The sequence below is a fragment of the Tachyglossus aculeatus genome, chromosome 14 (assembly GCF_015852505.1).
Source record: "Tachyglossus aculeatus isolate mTacAcu1 chromosome 14, mTacAcu1.pri, whole genome shotgun sequence".
Classification (NCBI taxonomy): domain Eukaryota; kingdom Metazoa; phylum Chordata; class Mammalia; order Monotremata; family Tachyglossidae; genus Tachyglossus; species Tachyglossus aculeatus.
Window position 1 is genome coordinate 8895202 of NC_052079.1, and position 19228 is coordinate 8914429.

A 19228-nucleotide genomic window follows, 5' to 3' on the forward strand; every position below is an offset into this window, starting at 1 on the left:
CTTTTCATAAACCACCTTCATTTGTCACATTGGTCCAAGTTGGGACATTTCTACTTTTAAAGACACAGTTTCCAGGAAACAATTTTAAGTCTGAGGACTTTGTGGTACTGGTGCCATGGTGCCTCTTACGCTGTTCCTAGAAAATAGTCTCAATGACACGCAGGCCCTTCGTTACCGATTGCAGAAAGAAAAACACCGGCAGTGGTGGAACTTGAACAAGGAATAGAGGATCAAAAGCAAGAGAATTTGTCTTGCATTTAATTCTCATAAATTCTAGTGTAAATTGAGTACATCTTGTGCTTTCTGCATTTTTGAAATTGTACTTTGCATTAATCTGTAGGCAGCTTTAACATCTCAAGTCATCTTAAATTTCATTTTATGTAGCTAAAAAAATCTTTTAAAAAGCCTGGAGGCAGAGGGGTGTTGTAAAATTTAATGAGTGAATTGGACTCTCTTATCTGTCACCTGCTTATAGTAGTTTCAAGCTGTTTATTAAGACACCAGACAGTCTTCATTTTTGTAGGTGATGGGACTCTTTAAGTTCTTCCTTGATGCATGAATTTACTACTTGTTTCTGATAGAATGCTATTAAGGAACAGTATTCTGACTGTGCGTGTCTAAATCCCCATTTTATAGAAGAGGAACTGAGACCCAGAGAAGTTGTGACTTGCCCAAGTTCACATAGAGGACCAGTTGCAGAGGCAGGATTAGAACCCGGGTCCTCTGACTCCTGGACCTGTGCTCTTTCCACTAGGCTATGCTCCTTAATTGTCATGAAGGATGCCATTCTCAAACTCTAGAAGGATGCAAAGCCTGAGTACATCAATACAAACGTAAATTCACATCCCAGCTTCTTTAATGTGTTCGTTTGAAATAGAAATTCTTCTGACTACAGTTTTGAAGTGTTTTTTGTTTTTCTTTCAGGAACCTCCAGAAGTTTAGTCTCTTTGGAGACATAAACATTCTACAACAACATGGCAGTTTATCAAACACATACCTCAGCAAGGTGGACCCGGATGGCAAAAAAATTAAGCAGTAAGTTGCCCACTACCACAGCTTAATAGCTTGAACTCCCGAAAAACGGCACAAAGCACTAGTTATCAGAAGCTTTCCCCATGACACATGACTGATTTGAAGCTAGTCCAATTGATAGGGCTTTTGGATATTCACCCCTCTCCCCCCGGCCAACACCTATACCCCCACCCCCCGACTCTAGTTGGAGGTTAAACGTTCTGGCCCAAGGTGATTCTCTTTATTATAATTTTTACAGTATGCTATGTGGGTGGAACATCAAATGGGCTTTAAGTACAGTAACAAGACAATTTGCTTGTCTCTGCCTATGCTCCTGCAATTACACCAGAAGCCTCTGTTTCCAGGGGTCTGCATTTCCTTTAAAAACGAAAAAGTATGACTTGTTTACAACTGTGTCAAGTTCCAGCAAGGATCGTTACCGTAAGCATTCGGAGAAATAATGTCTGACCGACTCCCTCCGCCGTGGCCCTCGAGGTTCACAGCAGTGCTGCCCTTGCTCCGCAACAAATTCCAGACCTTCCTTTCATCCCATCTTGGGATTTTTGAGCCACTTTCCTAGCAAGGGGTAAGAAGACTAGCCAGAAGTGGTATTTTTGTGATTTGGTACATGAAGTGAATATGAGACCAAGGTAATCCCGGCTCTGAATTTACATTACCTGTCCCCTGGTGGCTTTCTCATCTCCTCCACCAGTCCTTCTCTCCTGCCCCTCATGCCAATCATTTTGCCCTTGGGCACCAAGTCCTCCAGTGGCTGCTGATGTCTTCAGGGGAGTGCCCTGCCTCTAGGCAATATATAGCATTTCTGCTCAAAGATGCATTTCTTTCTTCTAAGTTTTTTTTTAAGTTCTCCCTGTTAAGTTACCAGAAGCACCTCTGTGCGCAGATTTGTAGCCCATTCTACTACCACCGGGGCCAGGGGGCATTGGGGGTTGGGTTCAGGATGATTACTACGGAGATCTTGGAAAAAAGAAACACTTTTTATGCTTTCATATTTAGCAAGATTCCTAAATTCTGAGCCAGAAGCAGGTGCCTCAGCCAGAAAGCTGTCCCCGAGCGGTGTTTGAATCTCTACTTAGTGGCCTTCCGCCGGGCACCTTGTCAAAACCTTTCTTTCTGCTTGGGATCTAGTTTTTCTTAAAATTTTCTCCCTCGGTGTTATTTCACGTGCTTACCGAATAAGTTTTTATCTGAATCGTTTTGAGGTTTATAAACAATATTGCTTTAATGGGGCTAGTTTTTAAAGATCTTCTTGGTTTCTCCTTTCTTCTGCTCCTCATGAATTAATTTGCTCGAGAGGGTGGGTACTTCCCAAGCGCTTAGTACAGAGCTCAGCCCCCAGTAAGCGCTCAATAAATACGATTGAATGAATGAATGAATCGCAGTGTGTAGAGTTTGAGGAATAGTTACCAGATGTCACTCCGTTTAGAAATTTGACTTGGAGGGTTTTGAGGAGGTCATTGTTCCGTCTTCCTTACAGAATTCAACAGCTTTTTGAAGAAATATTGGGTAACAGCCGGCAGTTGAAATGGCTGTCCTGTGGGTTTATGCTGGATGTAGTGACCCCTTCCTCGTTGTCATCTCTTTCTAACCCTATCGCCAACACCATGGAACACCTGAGTCTTCTGGATAACAATATCCCTGGGAACACCACTCTGATCACTGCAGTAGAATTGGAGCGCTTCGTGAACCTTCGTTCTCTCGCCCTGGATTTCTGCGATTTTACGGCCGAAATGTCAAGAGTCCTGGCCGAAGACAACCACGTGCCTTTACATCGACTCTCTCTCTTGGTCCATAACATTTCCCTGATGCACAAGACCCTGGATAACATGCCAGAAGACGAGAACTGGAAGGCTCTGACACGAAACAGCACAAATCTCCGGGTCTACATAATAGCTTTCGACATCAAGAGCGATGACATGCTGAAGATCCTCAAGCCCAGCATACCACTAGAGAGGATTCATTTTGACAGCTACATCACTTGTGTTTCGGGGGCCGTGGTTGACCTCATCTCCAGGCAGTATGACAAATTCCTCACTCATTTCATACTAATGAACGATGTGATAGATATGTCTGGTTTTCCCGATCTTAGTGACAACCGGAATGAAGATCCTCTGGTCTTGTTAGCATGGAAGTGCACGAGGCTCTCTCTCCTGGCAGTTCACGGTAGGTCGTTCTCTGCCCCGCCCCATCCTGACTGGGCTCGCTTGTAGTAACGATAATAGTAAGAAATAATGACCGTACGTGTGCCGAGCACTGGGCAGTGACGGCGGTTATTGTCGAGCGCTTACTGTGGGCAGAGCACCGTGCAAGGCACAGGGAAAGATTCCTCGGGGGGAAATTAGACCCGGCCTTCGAGGGGCTCCCGGGTTGAGGATGACTGAGGGGGGTGATGGGGTGATGTGCGACAGACACAAAGGGGTAGGTGTTGGAGGAGGAGGTGGAGGGTCTGGCCAAAGGAGCTTCTGGAGAAGGGAGGCCGTGACTGATGGCGGCGGTGGTCTCTTCTCCCCCCCCCCCCCCCCCTCAACTTGTGCATTTCAGGTTACACTGTCTGGGCTCACAACCTCATTGCCGTGGCCCGTCTTCGGGGCTCCAACCTGAAAGTGCTGGAAGTCACCGAGGAGAGCATCGACTTTGATCAAGGGGAACTGGCCGACCAGGATGTCGATCCGGTGCACAACCTCATCGAGCAGGTATCCCTGGGCCTGGGCCGGCCTTGGCACGCAGTCATGGACATCGAGCTGCTCAGTGTCTTCACCGAGCCCAACCGCCATTTTTACAGAGAGATGCAAAGCTTCAGTGAAGGCATTTAGTTTTTGTTTTGCTTTTCGTTTCGGTTTTTTTTTTTTTTGCCTTTTTTTGCCCTTTTTTTTTTTTTAAATCTAAGATTCCTGTGGTTACATATGCAAGTAGGGTCCTATTATGTTTCTCAGTAGTGTGAATTAACCCCCTTGTGCTGTGTTTAATCAGTATTAGCTCTATAGAATTATATATGTATATTCTACTTCTTGATCAAAGAACGTAGTCGGGTATTGGTTTAGAAGTTGAAAGTGGCAACGTTTAGGGCTTTCACGGTTAATGGATCTGTCCACCGACCCTTAAAGATGTTCGGCCAAAGGTCATCTGAGGTTGCCGGCTAACTTTACCTTCCACTGAGGGACTCTGCGTTTTCAGTGTCTCGGCTTTTGTGCGGCAGAGTTCTGAACTCAGGAACCAAATTGTTTTTTATACATGTATAAATATATATATATATATATATATATATATATATATGTATATATCTCCATAGCCCGGCGGGTTTCTGCGCAATGCATTGTAGTCATGCATTCTGGTCGCATGTCATTGGTTTTGCTATCACAACAGAAAGGTCAGAGGAGAGTGGGACCCCAGCCGATCCAAGGTAACAGTAAAGCCAAGACTTGAAACTACATTTCCCACGGGACAGTCAGCGTGCCCACCACCACGGGGGGTTTTTTTATCGTCAAGCCAGTGGCTAGGCCACGGATTAGTCTCTCTCTCGCTCTCTCGCTCTCTCGCTCTCTCTCTTATTTGCCTGAATGAGAAGCTCGCCCTCCCCCTTCCCCCGAAAAATATTTGGGTGTCCTTTCTGTTCGTGTTTTTGGTTAATTTTTTCCACCGTTTCCATCTCACTCTCTTGGTGATTACATCGTCCACCGGAGTTAGCTTTTAGCCCAGATCTCAAGCGGAGGAGAGGGAGAGAAGGAATTGGTATTCCCCCGGGGTTTCAGACCTCTCCAAGCAACCAAGCAGAGTGACCCCTCCCGCTCCCAAACAAACATTAGTCGTGAAATCCCTAGCAACAAGTCACTGGATTTTCTCTGTCAGCGCCTGTGTCAGCTGCCAAAGAATAGATTCCAAACGAAGAAGTGCCCACATGCTGGCAGGGGCCGAGGCCAACTGGTGGCCAGCCAGATCCTGCTAGATTGTAATATATAAGGTCGAATTTCGACCTGTGGTACACAGCTATGCTGTGGCTCAGTCAGCAACCTCAGAACTCTTAAAACAAACATGCACCTGTTTCACTGTGAATAGTGAATGGAAAGGAAGGGAAGGAAGAATTCCAAGCTTGTTCTATCACAGGTATGAGCTGCTAAGATGCATGAAGAACATTCCACGAAGTATGTTTTAAAATCTTGTTCTCTCTGAGAGGCTTTAAAAGCCGATTTAAACTGTTTCAGGGCAACCGCGGTACAGACGTGGTCTCTGTGAGACTTCCACCTGACCCCAGTTTTAAGCGGTACGAATGTTGTGCATTTAATGTTAAAGGACAGTCTGCAATAATATTAATCCAGCCAGTGGCCATCGTGGGTGCCCAGCAGTGCTGAGACCTGGCTGCTCTAGTGTAAGCTTTGGAAAACACAATTTATGCAACAGATGTCCAGATATGATTCTATTTATGGAAAAAGTTTATATGTGTTTTACAAATGGTTTTACCATCTTATATTAAAATGACCTTTTGACAGGTGTGCGCTGTTTTGTCTCCAGCGAGCACATACCATGCGGATTTTATATGTACATCAGTAGCGAATCCACTGGCACAGTGTGTGTGTTCTATGCCAGATGTGGTGAGATTTTATCTTGTAAGTGTGATCAGATTCCAAAAAACTCCTGACAGAAACTGTAAGGAAACCAGCCGAATGTTTGACCTGATGACTGATGTTGTTTGGTTTATGTTAACTGTATGTTCTTTTAATCGATGAATAAAGCATTCAAAGTTGGTCATTGTAAAATGTTATTGTATCAGCATGGTAACTTTTGAGTGTGGAGTAAGCTGCAACAATCCTCCGTAAATTATGAATAAGCCTGTGTTAGCTCTCATTGTATTCTCTGGTGCAAGAAAGCTTCAATTCCGAGAACTCATCGTAACGGTCTCTCTTGTTAGGCTGGATATTTTTGTGACTTTACATTTTTTTTTTTTTTTTTTTTAGTATCACTTTAGCAAAACTCAGAGCTTAAATGAAAACGATTAGACTGGCTAGCACAAACCCCGGTGTTTTATTATGCATTTGATATGCCTTATTGATACAGTAGATTGTAGAATACGGTAGTTTGGGTTTTTAGAAACTCCTGCACCAGTTAACATCTGCTGGATTTTAAGAACATTGTGCTTTAGAGAAATGTGTCGTATTCTTATTTGTGTCCCACTATTAAATAGATTATAAATACCTGTATTGTTTCAGTTTGGCATTTTATCCATTTTTTTTTTCTTTTGGTGGCTGCAAACATAAAGTGGCAAATGTGACAAAGAGAACGCCTCGTGTCGTTTCTGAAAATGACAGGCCCGAAGAGGCCGTCACATCACTCACTGCGGCTCCCCCTGCCCTGTTTTCCTGATGCATTCTATCGGATTTATGCCATCTAATTGGGATAGTGCAGGCAAGGGACGTCTGTCAGGTCTCCGTGGGGCAGGTGGTTTTCTATTTTATTGTTGTTCTTTTTTTTGTTTTTGTTATTTTTAGGAAATTGACAGTGAAAAAGCGTTTGCCCTGAGATGGGTGGATTCTGCCCTCTTTGTTTTTCTTTTTTTCAGCTATTTGTTTTGCCCCATTTGTCTGGACTGCAAATTCTGGGTTTCGTTAGCCTTGATGAGAAGCCGGCATAGAGCCAAGCCTCCATGATAGTTACCTGGACTTCGTTCTTCAGTTGGCACAGGTCCTAGTGTTCAAGATTAATTATATCACAGCACCTCTAAATCCAAGAAATGGATTCAGAAATTGAGTTGGTCAAGTTAAATGAACCAGTTAAAATGTCGTGGGCTGATGCTTTGCCATGAGATCTCTGAGCCCTTCCCATTTAAGAACCCAAATGGGAAATATTCATCCATTGTCAGTCATTTGATCGTATTTATTGAGCGCTTACTATGTGCAGAACACTGTATTATCACTTGGGAGAGGACTTTCCCCCTCACACCTCTAGCTCAGAGAGGGAAATACCACCATTCCAAACCTTTGGTAGTATCACCGGGGTCATTTCCCTCCCCTCTGCTGACTGTACATCCTTCCCGATAGTAAAAATGGGCTCAGTGGGAACCGAATGGCCTCTGGAGCCGGACTGGGGACTAAAGATTTGGCTTCTAACCAAGGAGCTATAAGGGAAACAAGCACTGGCAGTCTCCTGCCTCAGGCCCATGTGAGTCACTACAGTAATAATAATAATAATAATGTTGGCATTTGTTAAGCGCTTACTATGTGCAAAGCACTGTTCTAAGCGCTGGGGGGGATACAAAGTGATCAGGTTGTCCCACGTGGGGCTCACAGTCTTAATCCCCATTTTACCGATGAGGTAACTGAGGCTCAGAGAAGTTAAGTGACTTGCCCAAGGTCACACAGCAGACATGTGGCAGAGCAGAGATTCAAACCCATGACCTCTGACTCCAAAGCCCGTGCTCTTTCCACTGAGCCACGCTGCTTAGTAGACTATATAGTAGACTATAAACTGGGTGGGTCAGGCCCATGATAATGATAATTGTACCAAGCACATGGGTAGATACAAGATAATCAGGTTGGACAACCCTTCTCCTACATGGGGCTCACAGTCTTAAATAGAAGGGAGAATAGGTGTTGTGTCCACACTGATAGAGGAGGTTCAGAGAAGTGGAGTGACTTGGCCACGATCACACAGCAGGTAAGCGGCGGAGTCGGAATTAGAATCCAGGCCCTCTTGAGTTTTCCACTTATCATGCTGCTTCTCCAATAATTTGGCCTTCAACAGGGGCACTGGGATCCTTGGAGGAACAATGATGTTTGCCCTCCTTGGCTGGCATCCAAAGGTTTGGAGGGTCCACTTATCATCCCTACCGTGGCCGCAAGTAACCACTCGCTACTGGAATTTATCCAGGCCCCTCTTGAACCGGTGATCTTTTCAGCTCGCGTTACTACCACTGGGAAGAAATTTCAGAGCTCGCCCCCGCTCCGGGCAGAAACGTTTCCCTTTGTTTTGAACCCACTTGGCTTATTGGCGCCTAGTGGGATTCAACAATATTTTAGCTGATTTTCATTTTAAGTTCCAGGGCGAATCCTGGCATGGCTGCTAAATGTCACTGTAAGAAGAGAAACCTGCACGTAGTCACGCTTATTTCCTTGACATTTTCCCTGTAAAGAAGACCCAGGAGAAAAGGGCAGTTGTAGAAATTTTGACTCTTCGCGATCTCGTCACTAGTCAAATCTTTCCAGCACCGGGAGAGGAATGTGGAGAGGAATTTTCAAGTAGAAAAGTTGCTTGACCTAAATCCGCATTGGGCAACATACCTCTGACAGCCAGGGAAGTGTTAGGAGGGAATAATACTTTCGAAGGCTTTGTTCTAGTCTTGTCTCAATCAAGCCCCCAAGGAATAATCTTTGGGTCAGCACATGTCCCTACCTGTCCCTGCCCATTTCCTGGTGAGGGGAAAAAACAGGGTTTCAAAGTGTTGATCTTGATGGCATTTCATCATCACCATCATCAATCGTATTTATTGAGCGCTTACTATGTGCAGAGCACTGTACTAAGCGCTTGGGAAGTACAAATTGGCAACATATAGAGACAGTCCCTACCCAACAGTGGGCTCACAGTCTAAAAGAATAATAAAGGCACTTGTTAAGCATTTATTCTATAGAGCTCTTATACAAGTCTTTCTGGGACTGGATTTTTACCAGTCAGTGATATTTGAGTGCTTACTGTGTGCAGGGCACTGTACTAAGCCCTTAGCTGAGTTTAATAAAATCAGTAGGCAATTAGTAGTAGTCATCAGAAACTGGCAATCTAGTGGAATCCCTCCTTGATACATTCCTCATTTTTCCAGAGAGAAGGGAAGGTTTTAAATGTGCTCACAATTACACAGCTCGGTTTTCTCCCATTTCAGTAGAAGCTGAAGTTGGCACGGGGAGTTTGAAGGCCAAATGGGTTTTCAAGAATTGAGGCCGGCACCAAACTAGAGCAAACTAAATACTGAGGAGAGACAAGAGACAGACCGACAGGATTCGCGAAAGATGGCTGGTGAGGGGAAAAGGCTCCCAAAGCATTATCAGGTACGTGATGGAGATTTTTACTCTGGCAACCTTAGGTGATATTTTCCGACTGGATTGTGCGAGGGAAGATGAATACAACACTGGGGGAGAAAAACGGGTCAACCCTGACTTGCAGTGGAATTAATTTACCTAAAAGTGTGGCCTAGGGCATAGTGTGAGCCTGGGTTCTAATCCTGGCTCCACCACTTGGCAGCTGTGGGACCTTGAGCAAGTCACTTCACTTCTCTGTGCCTCAGTTACCTCATCTGTGAAATGGGGATTAAGATTGTGAGCCCTATGTGGACAATGGACTGTGTCCAATCTGATTAGCTTGTATCTGCCCCGGAGCTAGCACATACTAAGCCTTAAATACCACAGTTATTACTAATAAAATAGTCCCTACTGCTTTGGCACAGGGGAATGGTTTTGAACCAAGGCAGGGGAAGATTCTACACACCTCTGAGAATAATAATAATAATAATAATGATGGCATTTATTAAGCGCTTACTATGTGCAAAGCACTGTTCTAAGCGCTGGGGAGGTTACAAGGTGATCAGGTGGTCCCACGGGGGGCTCACAGTCTTCATCCCCATTTGACAGATGAGGGAACTGAGGCACAGAGAAGTGACTTGCCCAAGAAGACATCTCTGAGGCTCCTGGCCTTTGGAGGAGCTGAAAGGGGCCTGGTTTTGCTCTGGGGGCCAACAAGCCCAGGGCTAGCTGTCAGCTGGGGGAGGGTATGGAGCTGCTGCTACCCCGAGGACCGAGGAAATGGGAGGGGATTCTGAATAGGAAGAGGTGGATGAGATGGGGAGAGAGAGAGTGTGTGAGTGTGTGTGTGTTGGAGGTAAGGGGAGCCCAAGGGAGAAGTGAGTTTTAAAAGGAATTTGCCATCAATTTGTGGCCCACACCTAACCTTCAGCGTCAGTGTCAACTGAAAAGCAACATGGCCTCGTGGAGACCAGGGGCCCGGCAGTCAGGAGGACCCGGGTTCTAATCCCAGCTCTGCTTCTTGTCCTTTGTGACACCTTGGGCAAATCACTTCTCTGTGCTCCAGTGACCTCATCTGTAAATGGGGATTAAGACTGTGTGCCCCACGCGGGACATGGACTGTGGCCAACCTGAAGCCCTTGTACCTACCCCAGTGTTTAGAACAGTGCCCGGCCCATAGTAAGCGCTTAAAAAGCACCATTGAAAAAACACAAAAACGAAACAGTACGAATAGGAATCTTCCCTTGCAGGCCGAAATAATTGCTGTTGGAGACAGTCATGCTGGGGATGAACAGTGCACCCCCAAACCAATATACTATTGGGCTCAGCTGAGTGCTCAGCCACCCCGGAGAGAAGAGGTAGAGCCAGCAGGAAATATGGCCACTGAACTGAGCGCATCTAGAGGGGGACCAGAAAGAAGGATGGTGAAGGAATAGATAGAATTACGTATGGACATCAGGACTGTACCAGCGTGACGGAGTACAGAACACATGGCCTAGAAGGGTTTACAACTGGATAATGGTAACACTGATCCAATCAATACAAGGTCTGTGTGCAAAACACTGTACTAAACACTTGGAAGAGTCAACAGAATGAGTAGTGGGTCAAGGGCATTAGGGGTAAGGAAGCAGAGGCAGCAACTGTACACAATCCAACCAGGAAGTTTGGCAGATAACTCCTTGAGGGTACTCTCCAAGTGCTGTTGCTTAATATTAACTCCCACATTTGAACACCCCCGCCCATGCCCTCATATTAATGCTCTCAATATAATAACCACCAGAGCAGCCCCAAGAAGTCAATGTTGAAATTAAAGTGCTTGCTACGCGCAGGGCATTGTATTAACCACTGGGGAAGAGGTAAGAAAATCAGGTCGGACAGCCCCTGGCCCACGTGGGGCGGACGCTCCAAGTAGGAGGGAGAACAGGTATTTAATTCCTATTTTACAGATGGGGAAATTGAGGCACAGAAAAATGAAGCGACTTGCCCAAGAGTCACTCAGCAGGCACCTGGCAGAGCTGGGTTAGGGGCTAGTTCCTCCAACTCCCAGGCCCAGAGACGCAGGCAATGTCCCTAAGGCCCATCCCAGAGGCATGGCCCCTGAGGGGGGGCCAAAACAGAGCTCCTCCCTCTTGCCTAGTTTAAATTTCAGTTTCTGGAAGGCTACGGTTATGGCAATTTCTGTTTAGATGCCACAAAACCATTCAGCTTTCGACACGTGGGGTGATGAAGACCCTCCGGGACACCCACCCGCCTCGGACCGTTTTTCCTCCTTCCAGCTCCACTAGACGGAGAGCCGCGTGGCCTAGCGGGGGTCTTCTTGTGTCATTTCACCCGGCTCGATTAAAATTTTCAACTCCAAGCCAGTCTTTAAAATAAAGGAATTTATTAATTTAGGTTAACATTAAGTTACTTTCACATTTGTTTTCGACCTCCTGGATATCCAGTTCTTGGCCTGCAGGAAAGGCCTGTTCTGTTACAACCCCCGCTAAAAGCGGGGCTCTTAAAAACACCCCTGATGTTTGCACAAGGGGGTGCGGGGCCGGAAACGTTGCACGGCTCCATTGTCGCAGACAAGAGCTGCTCTGTCACTGACCCACCCTCTCGCGGGTGCCTTCTCAACACAGTACCTCAGATAATATACGCGAAGGACTGTACAGTGGACATTACTTATTCACAAGATTCCTAATCATCTTTATTTGCGATTTCCTCTCCTGAGGATTGTGATTCCATTAAGCTCCAGTCTGAGCCAAGATATAATCATCGAAGTAACTACAGTCGCTTAAAACCGAGATCAGCAGCCAAGCGGAGGGTACCGTGAGCCGATTCGAAGTTTCTCCCGAGGGCGGCGGGAGAAATGGTCAGGTATCTTGCTGCGGTTCCAGTTGCGAAGCAGGCGGCTTGCTCGCAGGCTCCATCGTCTCCGGAGCCGGATCGTTTCTACTTTCCGGAAAAGGGGGGAAATATCCAGCCCTCGGGGGCGGGTAGTGTGAATACGGCCCATACGGATAGGCACTTCTCACTGTTGGTGGGAGAGGAGGGGTGGAGATAAGACAGAGACTTGTTTAAGGCTGTAGCAAAGCAGTGGCAGGCACCCTGGAAAAACCAAGCCCGTTTCTCTACTGTCAAATCCTTCCCTAACAATTACCGAACTTCCCCAGCACCGTGTGTGAAGCGGGGAGGAAGCTCCACGCAGAAGGGAGGGCGGAACCAAGGGGCTGGCCTTTCCGATCGGGAAAAAGGTCTGAGTAAAGCTATCCATTTTCCCCCAAAGTAATTTCTACAATATTCCTAAAGTGCTCATGGATGTTTGGGAATTTCACCCTTGACTTTCGCTAAAACATGATCTAACAGATCGTGTTGGGGGTTGGAAGGGAAAGAACGCATAACCAGCGCAGATAGGAACACCCTGAAATCTCCTTTTCCTTCTAGTCATTTGGACTTGGCGGGAGAGTCTGAAGGTAGAAAGGCCATTCCTTAGCAGCACAAGCTTGCAAAGCATCTTTCTACAGAAGACCTTTCCCAACAACAGACGAGCTTGGTGTCTTTTCGGTTTTACGGTTAATGCAAGGAACAACAGGAATCCCATTTTCCTGTCTTTTTCTAACTGGGGGTTGGACAAGTCAGCTCCCCTCCCACTTCCCAATAGCATGGCCTCCATCACCCCTCAGTCCTACGTGACCACAGGAGATACCCAGGGTGTAAAGTGCAAGAATCCTGTCCCCCTCCTCCAAACAAATTCCCGAATTCGCAATGAGCAACGTACTTCCAAATGGTGGGGGCGGCGGTCCAGGGAAATCCCTCGGGGGGAAGTAGTCCCTTGGAGCCCCATACATGCTTCCTGGCAGAGGTGGGGGGAAAGGAAGGCCCCGTCTCATGAAGGGCCCCCGGGGATCCATGGGCAAGAACGGGCCATGGCCTGGCGGGTGAGGTGACGGACCCCTGATGAAGCCAGATGCCTCGTTCTCGGGTAGGAGGGATGACTCGGGCAGGCTTAGGTCCTGCTCCTCCGACCAAAAAAAGAGAGAAACATCACAAACCACGTTCAACCAAAACTACCAGTGACTGTAAGAAATAATAGTCATTTTCATAGCCTAGGGTTGGCGGAAACTCAAGGAGTCACCAAGTCCCCCCTTGCCTGGCTGCCCTCCCCTTAGGGCTGAAGCTGTCGGCACCAAGAGATTGTGGATCTCAATCCCATTCCCGCTACTAAATATCCAAACGACCGTACTACTGGGGAAAAGAGGGTTGTGCCAAGCAAGGATTTTAAAGAGGGACAAGCTTCCTAAACAAATAAATACCGGGTCAAGCCAAGACCATCCCGAACCACTTACCCTCGGCACCATCCAATCCTCACTAACCGAAAGGGCTTCCCCTTTTACGTTCCCCAGAGGTTCCTGGCACCCTTCCCTCTGCCACTTAGAGATCCTTGGCAATAGGGCTGGGTGGCAGTGGGGAAGATACAATCACAACCCTCTCACCACCGCCACCCCAAAAAAAGACATATTTCTGTCTTTCCTTTTACACTTCCTTTCCACAGTCTTGATCCCTTCTCCCTAGTCCACAGATGATTGATTCTCCCTAATAATCCAAGTGGGGTGCAATAAATTAATAAAATTCCCTCTGCTGCTATTAGAATACTTTGGCTTGAAGAGGTTTGCTAGGTTTTTAGCTAAATTACTTCTATGCAGCTTCCCCCACTCCCAACCTAAGTGCATCATCTCCAAGAGTTAAAGTTAAGTCAGCAAACCAGCTTACTCTGGGGGCCCTGAGAAGCTAGAACCTAACGCCTCCCTCCACCCCGTGGGCTGTGTTGATGTGGAACTCTTCGAATGAGTAACTCGACCCTGTTTGTGAGTCTTGGGGACTTTCCATTGCCGCCCTGTCTGTCTCCTTGTGCCAGATGACCATCACCAGGATGCTCTATTCGATATTACAGGCACCCAGGAAATGAACGGGTTGCTCTCGGCCCAATTTAAGTATAAAATTCTCCTTACGCCACTGTCGTCTCTGGTAGAATTCTCGCTGGTCTCCATCTCTGAGGTGGCTGGTCCATCTGGACAGAGAACGACAATTGGGTTAGTTATAGTGCTTCTACCATTTCTTTCAACCTTCTTCCAGAAAGGGTCACGGACACTCACACACACAAAAAAAAAAACCATTATTCTGGCAAGTGGGGCTGGGCATGGGATGGGGCCGAGGCTGGTGGTGTAACTAGGCCCCCCCATCAAACACAAATAAGCGGTAAGGCCTAGTGGAAAGAGCACACGCCTGGGAGTCAGAGGACCTGGGATCTAATTCTGGCTCTGCCATGTACCTGCTGTGTACTTTGGGCAAGTCACTTAACTTTTCCATGCTTCAGTTCCCTCATCCGTCAATCAATACCTGTTCTCACTCCTATTATAATAATAATAATGACGGCATTTATTAAGCACTTACTATGTTCATCTGTCAATCAATACCTGTTCTCACTCCTATTATAATAATAATGACGGCATTTATTAAGCACTTACTATGTTCATCTGTCAATCAATACCTGTTCTCACTCCTATTATAATAATAATAATGATGGCATTTATTAAGCACTTACTATGTGCAAAGCACTGTTCTAAGCGCTGGGGAGGTTACAAGATGATCGGGTTGTCCCACGGGGGGGCTCACAGTCTTAATCCCCATTTTACAGATGAGGGAACTGAGGCACAGAGAAGTGAAGTCACTTGCCCAAAGTCACACAGCTGACAATTGGTAGAGCCGGGATTCGAACCCATGAACTCTGACTCCAAAGCCCGTGCTCTTTCCACTGAGCCGCGCTGCTTCCCCCATTAGACTGTGAGCCCCACGTGAGACTTTGATTACCATGTATCTACCCCAGGGCTTAGTACAGTGCTCGGCACACAGTACACGCTTAACAAATAGTACAATTATTATCATTATTATTATTATTATTATTATCATCAATAACCCTCATGGGCCCATCTGGAGGGAATGCCCCCTCGGGGGTTTCGAACAGAAGGGATCCACGAAGCTTAGAAAAGGCTGTGGGTGGGGAGAGGCTGGCACTTCAATCCCCCTTCCTGTCCCACCCCACCTTTTCTTCTCCAGTTCCGAGAGCAGGTGCTATCGTGTCTCGTCATCATCATCATCATCAATCGTATTTATTGAGCGCTTACTATGAGCAGAGCACTGTACTAAGCGCTTGGGAAGTACAAATTGGCAACATATAGAGACAGTCCCTGTGAGTGGGCTCACAGTCTAAAAGGGGCATAGATTCTCCCTACAGCCAGGGCCAATCCCAGCTCATGGACAGGATCGCGTCTTCCCAAGCATTTCGAGTACTGAGCAGGAGGATTTAAGCAGGAGCGGCATCCCAAATCATAGTTTTTTTCCCCATGAACACTTTGGCGCAGCTCTGCCCTAGGGTTAAACTGCAACTTCCTGCGTGCCTTTATGCTGTCTTCCTACGAGGCCGGGCGGGCTTTAGCTGGGCCACTAAAGCTCCTGGGGTTTGTTCGACTCAAACCTACGAGCTCTTTTCAGGTTTCTAGGAAGACCTGCTTTATAAGATGCCCCCACTGATAGACTCATTCAGGGGCCCGGGAAAGAGACAAAATGACAAAAGACAAAGTAGTGTGGGGACAAACTTGCAATGCCGCAGCTGAGGCAAACAAAGCATTATAGGAGGCACCGTGGCCTAGTTGAAAGAGCGTAAGTCTGGAGTCCCGGGACAGCTCTGCCACTCGCTTTGCTATGGGCTGACCTCGGGCAAGTCAATTACCTCCTCTGGGTCTCAGTTTCCTCCTCTGTAAAACGGGGATGAGATGCCCACTCTCCCTACCTCTTAGACTAGGAGTGCTGTGAGGGACAGAGACTCCAATCTGATTGTCTTCTATCTCTACCCCATCCCTGGGCATAGAGAAGGTACTTAATCAATGCCATTTTTAGAAATACCATTTCCAAGTCTGGGGCTATGCATCTGGTTCTTGGAAAGGAAAAAAAAAAAAGGAAATTTCAGAGTGGAGGTAACAACCATCACTTTCTTTTGACTCAACACAGTACTCTCCCAAGAGCTTAGTACAGTGCTCAGCACACGGTAAGTGTTCAACTAATACAACTGAATGAATTCTTGGGAATTCTAGAAAAGCAATTCTGGTACTCTGTTTTTCGTGCACATCTGCTCCTCTCCAAACAACAGACAGCTGATTTTTTTCAGCCAGAAACATGAACTTTGGGGAAAGATCTCCAAGATAGATATACTCTACTGAGATGACTTTTCTTCACTAACATCTGGTACTAGGCTCAAAAGTGTAAAGCCTTCCTGGGATAAAAAGGCTACAATTCAATATGTCTTTTCACTACTTCATTTCTTAATGTTCTGTCATTTTAATCGTTCAAGTAAGGCTCTAACACATACCTTCCACAGCAGGATTGACAATATCAGTCAACCGGTGGGGTTTATCGAGCACTTACTGTGTACAGAGCACTGTACTACTACTATGTATCCAATAGAGTTGATATACATGAGTGATCCCTGCCTACAAGGAGCTCACAGTCTAGAAAGGGAGATACACACTAAAAAAAGAACAAAAAACCACAAGCAGTATCTGAACTTCGAAAGCTTTTACTGGCAATGGACCCTGGCCCTAAAATCTATCTGAAAATCATCAACAGGACTGGCTGTTCTTTGGAATGTGGCAATCAAAAACCAAAGTGACTCCCACCTGGTTTATCAAAAGATGGTCCGCTATAGCGTCTGTGTTCTCCGGGTCCCGAGTGTCTTCCGGGGATGGGGGAACTGGAATAAAATATTTCTGGTCCTTGAGGAGACAGCGTTGGATCAGGATATGGCTGTCCTGAGATTCAAACGGTCACAAGAAATATTTCCTTGAGTAATTGAAAAAAAAAACAAAAAAAAACACCCAATTCCCAAACACCTTCCCCTCTCATCCCCCGCATCCTCAACCGCTGAGGGTACAGGATTGTGCTAGGCCCTTGGGAGCTACGACAGGAGCAAAAGGCAGCTGTCACCACTCAAAGAATTCATAGTGGGACCAGGGTGGGGAGAAGCAGACACAGACTGCCAAGTGCGTGATAAGGAAGAGTAAAAGTATCGACATCAATGACTGAAGACACAAGAGAATTACAGAAAGAGAAATCAGTGTGACAGTGCCAGGTGTCGATGGCACAACTGGATGAACTGGGGACGGCTTCTCGGAGGAGGTGGCGTTTTGGGAGGAGACTTTGACTGTGGAGGGATGTGATTTGGCAGTTTCCAGGGTGAGGGAGTTCCATGTTGGGGTGGCGTGTCAAGAGCCAGATACAATTAGATGGTTAGCTTTAGGAGAGTGATGAGTTTGAGCTGGGGTACAGGGGGAGCAGGGGAGGAAAGAGGTGGCAGCAGGCAGAGAATTTTGAAGCCAATGGCTGGGAGTTTCTGTTTAAAGCAAGATTGTGTTTTCTGAGGAGGGTGATGCGCTCTGAATAGCGTTTGGAAGAGGAGACGTGCAGCTATGTGGACGGCAGACTGAAGAGGGCAGGTCCGTCAGCTGAGGAAGGAGAAAAATTCTGGGCCGTAGGTCTCCCAGCTGCTGCCAAACAGCTTTTCTCCAGAGAAAAGAAAAGGAATCAGAGAGCCCGGAGTAGGTCCACAGCAGCAATTGGAATGAGGTAGCAGCTGGGAAACCACTAATCGTCTCTCAGGGGTCAATGGCCTCTTTAGAACTCATATGGACAAGGGGGTCCCAGGAAAGCTCTCTAAATGCCTCTTCAGGAAAAGGGCCGGGAGCAAGAACAACGACGGCTTCAGATAAAAAACTGGAGGAAAACTCATTTCCATCCAGGAGAAACTCGTCTATCAAATGGCAATCCGAAGGCTAATGATCCCGAAGAGGAGTGAAGCAAAACACCTGACCTGTGTGGAAAATGGAAGGCAGAAAGCTGAGGCAGTTAAATGCTCTTTTTTTTTTTTTTTTTTTTTTTTACAATTTAGCCTCATGGAAATGCACAGGCCTAGGACTCAGTAGACCTGGGTTCAAAAAATCCCAGTTCTTGGGAATTAATTTGGTGCGGTCGCTCCTGAAGACCTTGAACTACACCCCTTCTAAGCTTTTGGCTCCAGGACTCTGTTTCCTTTGCACACTAATAAACCCAACATGATCCATTATGCCCTAATGTACTTAATTCTGGACCTCAAATCTCACCATTCTAAACATCACTTCATAAGGCCTGACTGAGCTTGTAAGCAAGGACCCCGCATTTGCCCACCCTGCTTCACAGCAAAAGGAAACTACATATACCAGCTCTGTTTCCCCTATTATGAAACCTAACCCAACCGTTACCCCTTCTACTCGTCTCTTCCTCCTCCAGCCGAGGGAACGGTCTGGGATGCTTTACCCATTTCCCGGTACAAATCTCAATGAGTTACTACACACCATTAAGCGCTCAGTATAGTGCTAAGCACACAGTAAGTGCTTAATAAATACAACTGAATGAACCACGGGAAAGAGAGGCAGGTACATCCAAATGGAAGGCTGTTGTCTTCAGTGTAGGGGTGAGGGGAAAATGATGATGGCAATTCATAGGGGAAATCATTTAAGAGGTGATGATGTTACCTGCTCAAATGCAAACCAGCCCGGGCTAGTAAATCGGAGAGCTGGCAAGGAAAAATTTGAGCCCTTTCTAATACGTGATTAAGAGAAACTGCCAAGGTGTACTTATAGGAGTTATTGACATTTGGTCACTACAATTCAACAGGAATTTGATGTTCTCCCACCTTCTCCCTCTCAACTGTGTTGGAAAGGGCAAGAGATGTCAGAATGAAAAGTGTGTGGGTTTCCCATCCTCTCAGAGGAAGCCTACTCTCAATTTTCTTTGAACTCCAGTTCTCATCATTCAAGCTAAAATGTAAGGTATCTAGTTGATTGTTTAGCAACTCGATTCAGATTTATAAATGCATTACTGTCAGCCCAATTTCCTAAATTTGGCCAATTTCAACCATGTGTCTCTGTGGCCACTCGGTGCAGTGAATGATTTTCATGATTCAGTTCAAAGGCAGCAAGTCTTCAAGCCGAAATTTTCACCAATTCATTCTACTCCATCAAAGACAACGGCAATTTTATTCCTGGCCCCACTGTTCCTTCTGAGAGATCAGGTTCATGGCAATTAGGAGGCTTTTTGGGTGGTGGTTGTGATTTGGCCGTATCTCT

At 46.4% G+C, this 19228-nt stretch overlaps 2 protein-coding genes across 12 annotated transcripts in view; one reads left to right on the top strand and one right to left on the bottom strand.

Annotated features, from left to right (window-relative positions):
• FBXO33 (F-box protein 33) overlaps window positions 1-5771 on the top strand; it is a 29314-nt gene extending 23543 nt beyond the window's left edge. Inside the window, exons 2-4 of the mRNA XM_038756041.1 lie at window positions 925-1035; window positions 2510-3195; window positions 3574-5771. Coding sequence (XP_038611969.1) covers window positions 925-1035; window positions 2510-3195; window positions 3574-3845 — 1069 coding nt within the window. The 3' untranslated portion in view covers window positions 3846-5771. The remainder of the gene's footprint in view (window positions 1-924; window positions 1036-2509; window positions 3196-3573) is intronic.
• A 5619-nt stretch (window positions 5772-11390) lies between these two features.
• The window catches only part of MIA2 (MIA SH3 domain ER export factor 2), a 58630-nt gene continuing 50792 nt past the window's right edge, over window positions 11391-19228 (bottom strand). For 4 of the 11 annotated variants that reach the window (XM_038756418.1, XM_038756425.1, XM_038756424.1 and 1 more), the window contains 4 exons: window positions 16745-16876; window positions 14024-14082; window positions 12793-13033; window positions 11391-12048 (listed from right to left, as the gene is read on the bottom strand). In XM_038756418.1, the coding sequence (XP_038612346.1) occupies window positions 11888-12048; window positions 12793-13033; window positions 14024-14082; window positions 16745-16876 (593 nt within the window). In that variant the 3' untranslated portion in view covers window positions 11391-11887. The remainder of the gene's footprint in view (window positions 12049-12792; window positions 13034-14023; window positions 14083-16744; window positions 16877-19228) is intronic. The other 7 variants (XM_038756427.1, XM_038756419.1, XM_038756423.1 and 4 more) reach the window with 2 other exon arrangements.